The sequence below is a fragment of the Tachypleus tridentatus genome, unplaced genomic scaffold, assembly GCF_004210375.1.
Source record: "Tachypleus tridentatus isolate NWPU-2018 unplaced genomic scaffold, ASM421037v1 Hic_cluster_1, whole genome shotgun sequence".
NCBI classification, from domain to species: Eukaryota; Metazoa; Arthropoda; class Merostomata; order Xiphosura; family Limulidae; genus Tachypleus; species Tachypleus tridentatus.
This window is the reverse complement of record NW_027467777.1, coordinates 31,762,786-31,775,374: the sequence shown is the minus strand read 5'-3', so window position 1 is coordinate 31,775,374 and position 12,589 is coordinate 31,762,786. Positions and strand designations below refer to the sequence as shown.

At 34.1% G+C, this 12,589-nt stretch overlaps 1 protein-coding gene across 1 annotated transcript in view; it reads left to right on the top strand.

Annotated features, from left to right (window-relative positions):
- The window catches only part of LOC143242045 (putative peptidase C1-like protein F26E4.3), a 65,663-nt gene that overhangs the window by 21,753 nt on the left and 31,321 nt on the right, over nucleotides 1-12,589 (top strand). The window contains exons 4-6 of the mRNA XM_076485387.1: nucleotides 8,640-8,744; nucleotides 9,663-9,753; nucleotides 11,218-11,359. Coding sequence (XP_076341502.1) covers nucleotides 8,640-8,744; nucleotides 9,663-9,753; nucleotides 11,218-11,359 — 338 coding nt within the window. The remainder of the gene's footprint in view (nucleotides 1-8,639; nucleotides 8,745-9,662; nucleotides 9,754-11,217; nucleotides 11,360-12,589) is intronic.

Below are 12,589 nucleotides of genomic sequence, written 5' to 3'. Positions count from 1 at the left end.
ATGTTTCACTAGATCAAAAGCTGATTATCAGTATCACCCACTAGATCCAAAACTGATTGTGAGTATGTTCTAATAGATCCAAAACTGATTGTCAGTATGTTTCACTAGATCAAAAGCTGATTATCAGTATCACCCACTAGATCCAAAACTGATTGTGAGTATGTTCTAATAGATCCAAAACTGATTGTCAGTATGTTTCACTAGATCAAAAGCTGATTATCAGTATGATCCACTAGATCCAAAACTGATTGTCAGTATGTTTCACTAGATCAAAAACTGATTGTCAGTATGTTTTACTAAATCAAAAGCTGATTATCAGTATGATCCACTAGATCCAAAACTGATTGTGAGTATGTTCTAATAGATCCAAAACTGATTGTCAGTATGTTTCACTAGATCAAAAGCTGATTATCAGTATGATCCACTAGATCCAAAACTGATTGTCAGTATGTTTCACTAGATCAAAAACTGATTGTCAGTATGTTTTACTAAATCAAAAGCTGATTATCAGTTTGATCCACTAGATCCAAAACTGATTGTCAGTACGTTCCACTAGATCAAAAACTGATTGTCAGTATGTTTCACTAGATCAAAAACTGATTGTCAGTGTGTTCCACTAGATCCAAAACTGATTGTCAGTATGATCCACTAGATCAAAAGCTGATTATCAGTATGATCCACTACATCAAAAACTGATTATCAGTATGTTTTACTAGATCAAAAACTGATTGTCAGTATGTTTCACTAGATCAAAAACTGATTGTCAGTATGTTTCACTATATCAAAAACTGATTGTCAGTATTTTTAACTAGATCAAAAGCTGATTATCAGTATGTTTCACTAGATCCAAAACTGATTGTCAGTATGATCCACTAGATCCAAAGCTGATTGTCGATATGTTTCACTAGATCAAAAACTGATTGTCAGTATGTTTCACTAGATCAAAAGCTGATTATCAGTATCATCCACTAGATCCAAAATTGATTGTGAGTATGTTCTAATAGATCCAAAACTGATTGTCAGTATGTTTCACTAGATCAAAAGCTGATTATCAGTATCACCCACTAGATCCAAAACTGATTGTGAGTATGTTCTAATAGATCCAAAACTGATTGTCAGTATGTTTCACTAGATCAAAAACCGATTGTCAGTATGTTTCACTAGATCAAAAGCTGAATGTCAGTATGTTTCACTGGATCAAAAACTGATTGTCAATATGTTTTACCAGATCAAAAGCTGATTATCAGTGTGTTTCACTAGATCAAAAATTGATTGTCAGTATGTTTCACTAGATCAAAAGCTGATTATCAGTATTATCCACATAATCCAAAAGTGATTGTGAGTATGTTCTAATAGATCCAAAACTGATTGTCAGTATGTTTCACTAGATCGAAAGCTGATTATCAGTATGATTCACTAGAACCAAAACTGTTTATCAGTATGTTTCACTAAATCAAAAACTGATTGTCAGTATGTTTTACTAGATCCAAAACTGAACGTCAGTATGTTCCAATAGATCAAAAACTGATTGTCAGTTTGTTTCACTAGACCAAAACCTGATTATCAGTATGTCTCACTGGATCAAAAACTGAACGTCAGTATGTTCCAATAGATCAAAAACTGATTGTCATTATGTTCCACTAGATCGAAAGCTGATTATCAGTATGATTCACTAGAACCAAAACTGTTTATCAGTATGTTTCACTAAATCAAAAACTGATTGTCAGTATGTTTCACCAGATCAAAAACTGATTATCAGTATGATCCACTAGATCCAAAACTGATTGTCAGTATGTTCCAATAGATCCAAAACTGATTGTCAGTATGATCCACTAGATCCAAAACTGATTGTCAGTATGTTTCACTAGATAAAAAACTGATTGTCAGTATGTTTCACTAGATCAAAAGCTGATTATCAGTATAATCCACTAGATCCCAAACTGATTGTCAGTATATTTCAATAGATCAAAAGCTGATTATCAGTATGTTTCACTAGATCAAAAACTGATTATCAGTATGTTCCACTAGATCAAAAACTGATTGTCAGTATGTTCCACTAGATCAAAAACTGATTGTCAGTATGTTTCACTAGATCAAAAACTGATTGTCAGTATATTTCAATAGATCAAAAGCTGATTATCAGTATGTTTCACTAGATCAAAAGCTGATTATCAGTATGATCCACTAGATCAAAAACTGATTATCAGTATGTTTTACTAGATCAAAAACTGATTGTCAGTATGTTTCACTAGATCAAAAACTGATTGTCAGTATGTTCCACTAGATCCAAAGCTGGTTGCCAGTACTTTCCAACAGTTGAAACCTAATTATCTGTTTGTTGAAAGTATATATTGAGGACATAACAGTTGAAACTGTACGACACACAAAGTTATTTCCGACAGACTTTATAAAAACCAAAACCTCAAGGCCTAGAGAGGCTTTTCTTTAACGTTATTCAAGGTTTTTGATCGAACATGGCTCGGTTTATCAAAAATAACGACCTAAATGTTCGAAAAGGTCAGATAAAACCACACCCTTATGACCTGGTAACAATAAAAAAACGTGTCGTCCACATGCAGTAGAAGTGGAAAATGAGTAATACATTTAAAGAAGCCTGTGATATATGACGAAAAGTGTATTACATCCCACTTAGAGGCACCTCATAACACCCAAGGGTGCTGTAATAGTCTGTCTTCAAGCTTTCGTATTAAGAACAAGTGGAGAAACACGACTTTCGCCGCTTTCAAGTAATTGCAATAAAAAACTGAGGCCGATGTCTGGCATTATTCTGTCGACGTCAAAATGTGGATTAAAAAACATATTCTCTTTGTTTTCTCCCAACTTACTTCAATTAATAAGATCTCTCGATTTGTCGCAGTAAGAGAAGATAGTTTTTGATAATATAATTGTCTGTTGGAAGGACACCTATATCTATAGTAGGCTTGTCATAAGTTTCCGGAATGGAACGAAATGTTTGGTTAAACAGTAAACCAATTGGAAGGCAGCTAGACAACACCACTAACCGCCAACTTTTGGGCTACTCTTTACCAACGAGTAGTGGGACTGGCTATGATGTTATAACGGCTCCACAGCTAAAAGGACAGACATGTTTGGTGGAAAGGGTATTCGAACCCGTGACCCTAAGATTGCGAGTCGAGTGCCCTAACCACCAAGCCACACCAGGCTCGTTACTTTACGTATCCAGTGAAACTTACGCATCTCATTTGTCAACGTAAAGAACATAAAAAACCCTATTTTGTATTTTACTTATAATGTTCTGTTTATTACAAACATTAGTAGTATGTCGATTGTTTCTTTGAAGTTAATCATAAGACTATGGGCTATCTGCGGTCCTATTGATGGATCTTCATCAAATCTGTCATGAAGGTTTGGAGGGTTCATGAGGAGATATATGCAATTTTGAGGTTTCAAATTTTGTGTCTCACAGTTTGTATGGGTTTTCTTGCGTGCATTTTTTGTTGTTTTTTTTTTAATTACAAAAAACGAAAGCAAATTTTAATATCCTAAAATAACCTTTCGTTAATGATGGAGTTACGTAACTTCACTCCAAGGGGCGGTACTTCAGCTGGTATTTAGTACCTGTGATATACGTCTATATTTGTGAAAATAATTTCTTATATATGACATTTAACTGCAATATGTTCGACGGTTTTGGACAAATTTTAGTAGAGAACTGTTGTTACATTTTTTTTTCAAAATCAGATACCTTTAACTTTTGTTTTAATCTGTTACATTCTTTCACAATTTTTTGACAGCTTGCTGTGAATATTTTTGGATTTTTTTCCTTATTTGTATGTGGCCAAAGGTAGCCTAATGGTTAGCATGCCTGGACTATGAATCCGATGGTTCATGGTTTGCGACTCGTTGTCAAAACACACCACTCTTTGTACTTTGTGTGGGTGCACGGTAAGGGTGTTGTTTACCGACATTCTCCCATCTTGACTGTCTGTTTCAAGTTAGGGACGATTTTAGTAAGCTGGTGGATTTCATGTATTTTTCCACAATCCTAATACACATTAAATAAATCAACTTTATTTTACGTTTGTTGTAACTAGTACTGTTTACTACTGGATTAAAAATTATATGTTTATTTATACAGTATTTCTGTATGTTCCACTAGATCCAAAACTGATTGTCAGTATGTTCCACTGGATACAAAACTGATTGTCAGTATGTTCCACTGGATCCAAAACTGATTGTCAGTATGTTTCACTAGATCAAAAACTGATTGTCAGTATGTTCCGCTAGATCCGAGAAAACATTAATGTGAATTTGTACGATACCTTGCTGAGTAAGCTGTATTTTGGAGTCATGTGTGTTATAAGAGTTACCGTCAAATCTTACTAATTGGTCAGATGAGAGGAAACCATGAGTTGAGGGTGGGTGTTCTTGACTCCATCAGTTGGAAATTAGGAACAGTTACGCGCAGACAGCTGTTTACGTGATTTTGCTTAAACATTGAGAAACAAACAAATCTTATTTTGTCTGTTTTTTGCTTGTTCATTGTAGTGTGAAACAAAGACTCGCGGAGACATATTCTTATTTTCATAGAACTACAATATATCATAGAAACCAAGTATTTATGTATAGCTTACCCAAGATCTGTAGTTTGCACGCGTGTCTAGCTTTCCGTAGTATTAAACATAATGCAAGATCCGAACAAGAATTTTAAGAACTTTGGTCAACCAGTGATTGATTGAGCTTTCAGTTCATTTAACTCCTACCAAGTAGAGGAAATCAAAATATAAGACGAACTTTGTGTGCAACTTGTCTAAGTTTACAACCCATTAATGGACGGACCTTTACGTTTTGTTCTAATGCGCGTACATCACTAGAAGACTACACACAATTCAAATCACATTATTCTATACTGGCCCATTACGGGTCTACATTATAAAATGTGAATAATAACATTTCAACTGTGTTATACATGTATTGTTAAAGTTAGCTCAGTACAAACCAGCTATGTCATAAGTCTTAGTTATAATGTAAGTATTATCAGTTATTTCTGTGTTTCAAATTTTGAGATGCGATTAACTCATTTATTAATTCCTAGAAAGTTAAAAGCAGAAAATTAGTAAATGACATATTATGTTGGTCATTACGCTTTGTCCACTCCTTGTTTTAATGTATAATAACATATTCACCTAACTTGTCGAATTTATATGTCTCGAAATAAATTTACATCAATATGTCAATGCATACAATCACACAGAAACACTTCTATGTGGGCTTCTCTGTCGCACCAAACATGCTCGCCCTTTCAGCCGTGGGGGCGTTATAATGTGACGGTCAATCCCACTATTCGTTGGTAAAAGAGTAGCCTAAGAGTTGGCGGTGGATGGTGATGACTAGCAGTCTTCCCTCTAGTCTTACACTGCTAAATTAGGGACAGCTAGTGCAGATAGCCCTCGAGTAGCTTTGCGCGAAATTCAAAACAAATTCTCGTGAAAACGTGACAAGACATTAGCGAGTGCAAAGTAGGCCTAAAGTGAGTTAAGCTTAGCTTATGAATTGTCGTATTCAATTTGTGTTGTATTTACACTGAATCTTTCTACACCCAAACTGTGAAAACCTGATGTAGTTAGATGATATATGTGAATATCTGTTAACTAGAACTATAAACAAATGGCATAAGTATAATTATTATATACTAAAGCAGAATAAAGATGTTTCACTTTCTAGTACAAATTAAAATAAATTAGTTTATTGCACTGTTACATTGAAAGAGAAACCAAGTGGCTGAGTCTAATGTTATTTGATATGAAGATTGCGATGCTTGAGTCGAACCCTAAAATGACAAAACTTTAAATTTCGAGACTTCTTGAACAAAAAAGTCAAAACAAAGTAAATATTTTTACACCTTGAACGAATATGAAAGATATGCATATACGAGTATACAGAGTATGAAACTGATAAACTGATGTATTATTTACAACCAAAGCAAACAAATAGAGTATATTTTATGTTTGATAAGAACTGAAACGGATACATTTTCTTTATTAACACCAACTATACGTAAATTTCATGATTTTAAAGTTTTTAATGAAAGAGTAAAGTGAACAGGATAACACATCGTTTTATTGACAGTTAAAGTTTACAATTATTCTAATTTCTAAGAAATATTACATAGCGTATTTCTTGTCTTACTGATTTATATGGACGTGGAATTAGGAAAAATATACGAAGCAAACTAATAGTTTTTACGTGCCTTATTAGTAACGTCATATTTCCATTCTATATTTAAAGTTAGTTTCTTTAATATTATTGGTTAATATATTAAATTTATATATTCATTTTTTGCTTATTTTTATATTATTTATTTATTACGTTTTATCACTTTATTCTTTTACACTTATGAGGATTATTTTGTAGTTTTAGCATAGCACATGGATTTAGGACTAACCACAATTCTCCTACGCTAGACAAACCTTGTAAAACGTTGTTAGGATTATGGCCGAAAACATAGCTAACAACGACGGTACTCAAATTAGCTACGTTAATTACTGGATTATTTGTTCGTTTTGTTTTATAAAGGTAGTTTGTTTGGTCACAAGTTGTTAGTAAAGATAAACAAGAAACCCAGTTTAGCAAGATTACGCTAGTTATTGTCGTTTGATAGGTCTCGATTCCTTTATTCTTTAAAATTAAAATATTTTATAACTTTAAAGCAAGCAAATCACAATCCACAAGATGTAAATTTTATTCAGGAAATATAAAATATTTTTATAAATTGATGTGTTTGAGAGAAGCGTCTCACTTCTTGTAGACGCTTATCATGTTTTGTCTGAGTTTGGAGTTATTCTGCTCTCCCATTGTAAGTTTGAAGCTACTTGTCTAAAATCAAAGTTAGTTTTATATTGACATGGGAAACATTTCATTTATATAATCATGAACATTTCATTGGGAACAAGTTATTTATAATCCTTTCATTATTCATTTGTTTGTTCACTTCCCTCACAGAACGTGCCATGATAATAAAGGTATTCATCATGTATTTGTTCACTTCCCTCACTGAACGTGCCATGATAATAAAGGTATTCACCATTTATTTGTTCACTTCCCCTCACAGAAACGAGCTCTGGATCTCCAGTTGGTCGATAATTGGAGTTAGGGTTAGTTAAAGTAAATGTTTATCATATGTTGTTTTTTATAATTAGACCTTCTATCTTATGTTTCGTTAAATATAATTACAGATCTCTCTTAAGTGTTTGCTTCTCGGAAGTTTAGCGGGATACTTTGGAGTTTTTTGTACTAAGATTCTGGATTCTATCTCTGTATTAGGCAAGTCACAAATAGTTCATTGTGCTGTTTTGTGCTTAAGAATAAATAAATGTCATTTGAAAGACTAAATGGCGAGATCAACTCTCAAATTACCAACTTGTTTTGGTACTGTTCGCTAACCCTAGTGTTCACATATTGAGTAATGTTATGTTGCTATGTTTCATCTTCTTTAATAAAACACACAATTAATAAAGTTAAATTAATAAGGAATTTAACACATAAATAGTTTATAAAACACTCGACAGGGTCTGGAACTCATTGACGGATAGATAATATGTAGAAACATTAATGATGGATTATTTGAGTTTCAGTTTCTGTGTAACCCCCCTTGTAAGTCTACGGACTCACAATGCTAAAATCCTGAGTTGGATACCCGCCGTGGATACAGCGAATAGCCCAAGGTGACTTTATGTTGTTACAAACAAATAGTTTTTAAGTGTTGTGCTCTCATTTGGACTTAACTATAATTTTATGTGTCGATCCGCGGATATTAAAGCTCAAGGTTTGAGCCGCCGCGGTATGCCAGCGAACACGTTGTCGCCATGACAATCAGTTTTTTGTCCGTTAGCAAAAGTGATCAACAGGCGACAGATACTCTGACTGGTTGACTCAGCACTTTTAAGTTAGGGATAACTGTACCTAAATTCTAGAGGGTTATTTCAATCCGCCCGTTTAACCCATGCATCATATCTATGTAATACGTATCCGCCTGGAAGATATACAGGCACATGGACATTTTGTAACGTGACGACTTTATTCTAGTGTTTTATTAAACTATCTGTCGTTAACACTAGAAACGTGATTCTCATAAGGTGAAACACAGAAACAAAATGTGCTTCTAGCTAACACATCTTTCAAGCAAATAGACAGTGTTTAAATCTTTAGGTTGATAATTACAGTAAACCCACGTAATCCGTGAATCACCCTGTTCTACCCTGTAGTTACAACCCAGCTGAGATTTAGGGTAACGAGTATCCGTAACATAATGTTTAATAAGGAAGTGTACACAGGAGTAACTTCCCGATGGCTGATCCCCCTCTGATCGGATCTGTCGCTCTTCATTGAATAATACCTTCTAATATTGGTTAAAACAAAGAACCACGAACTGGATCATAGTTCTCACTATCTTTCTATGTTCAGCTACGCTGACTCCATAATAAAGTTTATTTGATATATATATATAAGAAAAAATAATTTATGTCTCTTTTTATTAATAACAATTGTGTGTGGGAGATAGTCAGCGAGCAGTTTCCTGAACCTCAAGTTAAGATTGATGTAGTTGTGCAGAATTAGACATTCTAGTTTAGAAAAATCATCTAGAAATATCTTTATAGTGAATGTCGTAAGACGGCCCCCAACAAGTTTGAATTCGTGTGTGAAAATAAACCGTGTCTCGTTCAGCCGAAACTCAATGATGTAATTAATCGAGGGAATTATGGGTAAGTTTTATGTTTTCTTATCTTAGGTCTTTGTAGATGTACTTTCCTTATATTTAAAGTTAAAAAGACAGAAAGCGATAAATCACCACTTTTCTGATACACTAAATAAATTCTAATTTAAAGTCGTGTTTACCATGATGTTAAAATTTCTAATTATTTACGTCGCCCTGAACAGAATATTTCACTTTGACCAAACTCTCCTATTATTTCAAAGTCACATGAATTGCGCTTAAGAGTTTTTGTATATAATTACAATACTATTGTAAAGTTTAAATTTATTTAGTGGCAAACTTGTCTATTTGTTCATGAGTAGGAATAGTTTTAGTTTATTAAGATATATAGAACATGGCAGACGGCTAAAACCGTCCAATAAAACACGTAAAATAATTTTTTCGGACTTTTATTATAATGTTGACTTGTAATTAAACATTGGTCTACCTTTGTTGTGCAAATTGCGGGTATCGAAAGTCGGTTTTAGCATTATAAATTCAGGACTGTGCCACTGTTGGGGGGGGATTTCTTTCGTAAACAATCAAATTTTTTCCCAGCTACGCATATTTCACTAGTATTTCATTAACGTTGTTAGAATTGACTTTTTACACAATATCCAGCAATTTCTACAAAGAGAAAATTATTCTTGCGCATATAAAGTATTATGACAGCAAAGCAATGCTGCCGAAATTTGATTGCACGTGGAAAAACGTTTTTATGTCTTTCATTGAATGGGTTCAACTGTCTGGCGGGTGATATGTATGCTAAGACTAAACGTAATAATTTAGTATATGGCGAAATTCTTTTGAAATAGTTTAAAACATCAAGTAGAACAGCCTACTTTAAGGATAAGTTTTAAGGGATGAAGTGAAGAAATGTTTTGGAAAAAAACAGAAGATAATTTAAAGTAAACTTTTTCGCCCACAGATGGCGGGCCTCTAACTATTCCTTCTTCTGGGGCCGGACACTCGAATATGGGATCCGTTATCGTTTAGGAACATTTAAACCATACCGTGAGGTAAGTTGAGTTCTGTTATTATGAGGAAAGTTGGGATGTTCTCCCGTGAAGTAAGAATAAATCAATGTCGTGATGTAGGTTAGGGTTCTTTATTGTTTAGAATCAACTAAATCATATTGTGATGTTGGTTAGAGTTCTTTATTGTTTAGTATCAGCTAACTGATATTGTGATGTAAGTTAGGGTTTTTTATTGTTTAGAATCAACTAAATCATATTGAGATGTAGGTTAGGGTCCTTTATTGTTTAGAAACAGCTAATCTATGTCGTGATGCAGATCAGGGTTCTTTATTGTTTAGAATCAGCTAAACCATATTGTTATGTAGGTTGGGGTTCTTTATTGTTTAGTATCACCTAAACCATGTCGTGATGCAGGTTAGGGTTCTTTATCGTTTAGAATCAGCTAAACCATGTCGTGATGCAGGTTAGGGTTCTTTATTGTTTAGAAACAGTTAATCTATGTCGTGATGTGTATTAGAGTTCTTTATTGCTTAGAATCAGCTAAACCATATTGTTATGTAGGTTGGGGTTCTTTATTGTTTAGAATCACCTAAACCATGTCGTGATGCATGTTAGGGTTCTTTATTGTTTAGAATCACCTAAACCATGTCGCGATGCATGTTAGGGTTCTTTATTGTTTAGAATCACCTAAACCATGTCGCGATGCAGGTTAGGGTTCTTTATTGTGTAGAATCACCTAAACCATGTCGTCACGTAGGTTAGGGTTCTTTGTTGTTTAGAATCACCTAAACCATGTCGTGATGCAGGTTATGGTTCTTTATTGTTTATAATCACCTAAACCATGTCGTGATGCAGGTTATGGTTCTTTATTGTTTAGTATCACCTAAACCATGTCGTGATGCATGTTAGGGTTCTTTGTTGTTTAGAATCACCTAAACCATGTCGTGATGCAGGTTAGGGTTCTTTATTGTTTAGTATCACCGGGATTACTTACACGGTTGGATAAGTGTTAACCCTTTTACCATCGATATATTGTTTCATCCGGAAACTCACATAATGTGTACGTGCACAAGAACTGATAAATATATATTTTTATTTGTTTGCTCGTAATATTGTGTAATATTATGTAATATTACACAACGGTCACACTAAATTATTGAAATTAAAGACGTCCTACGGCGACATAATAAGAAACAAATAATCGTATATTCTGTTCAAAAACACCGTTCTTTATCAAGCACACCTCACATAACGGATTCAAAACACATTATCCGTTCCCATCTCGTTTAATAATTTCTACAAAATAAATTGCATATTTTTGTTTAATGCTGTTGAAATCTTGTTGAAATCAATGACATCTTTGACTAAGGATTATCTTTGGTTTATTCAAACTGTATGGGTAACAGTCTTATTTGTAGTTATAAAACAGAAAAAAATTGTACCACCTTATAGTTTATGCAAGTAAGATAAACATATATCTTAATTAATGTTTGGTTCACACTACAGACGATGCACATGAACGAGATTCGAACGTTGGATCGTCGACCCTTGCCAGAAAGCTTCGATTCCCGTCGACGGTGGCCGAGAATGATCCAAGACATTAGGGATCAGGGAGAGTGTGGGTCATCGTGGGCATTTTCAACTTCAGGTATAGATTTGTTTTAATGCTTCCCACCAGGGATAGCTTGTTGTATATCTATGTTACCTACAGTCTTATGTGTGAATGCCATTAAGAGATGTAACCACCTGGCCATGCCGGGCCGAATAGAGCGAAATTAGTGTAGTTGGTTGATTTTGGACACTTCAGAGTGTTTACATAATTTTGTACAATATCGGATAGAGTGATGCTTGATAAACAAGAAACAATGCAAACCTCAGGAAGTGGTCAAGTTGCTATTGGACTGCGTGGAACTGACCAGTAGGGAAGTAGTTTGATTGTGAGTGATTAGGGACACGTGGTTCGAGCACCACCCGAGAAGAAACGTCTTGAAGATATTGTTGGAACCCAATTTGATTATGTTACTACCAATAGAAGGTTAAGCAATGTAATATGATAATCCAAAAATTTCCCAGGGGCGACCATGTCTCTGGAGGGTGAACCATCAAGATAAGGTTGAGCAAACTTAGAAGCCAGAAGCGACATAAAACCTCGATTATATAATTCTAATGGTAAACGGCCCGATTACATAAATGCATATAGTTGTGGTTAAAATTATTTTCAACGAATTAAAAATAAAGGAAATATGTCCAAATGGGGTTATTATTCTAAAGAAACACCAGTTGAATGGGGTTATTATTCTAAAGAAGCACTAGTTGAATGTGGTTATTATTCTAAAGAAGCACCAGTTGAATGGGGTTATTATTCTAAAGAAACACTAGTTGAATGGGGTTATTATTCTAAAGAAACACTAGTTGAATGGGGTTATTATTCTAAAGAAACACCAGTTGAATGGGGTTATTATTCTAAAGAAGCACTAGTGGAATGGGGTTATTATTCTAAAGAAACACTAGTTGAATGGGGTTATTATTCTAAAGAAACACTAGTTGAATGGGGTTATTATTCTAAAGAAACACCAGTTGAATGGGGTTATTATTCTAAAGAAACACTAGTTGAATGTGGTTTTATTCTAAAGAAGCACTAGTTGAATGTGGTTTTATTCTAAAGAAGCACTAGTTGAATGTGGTTATTATTCTAAAGAAGCACTAGTTGAATGGGGTTATTATTCTAAAGAAACACCAGTTGAATGGGGTTATTATTCTAAAGAAACACTAGTTGAATGTGGTTTTATTCTAAAGAAGCACTAGTTGAATGTGGTTATTATTCTAAAGAAGCACTTGTTCAATGGGGTTTTATTCTAAAGAAACACTAGTTGAATGG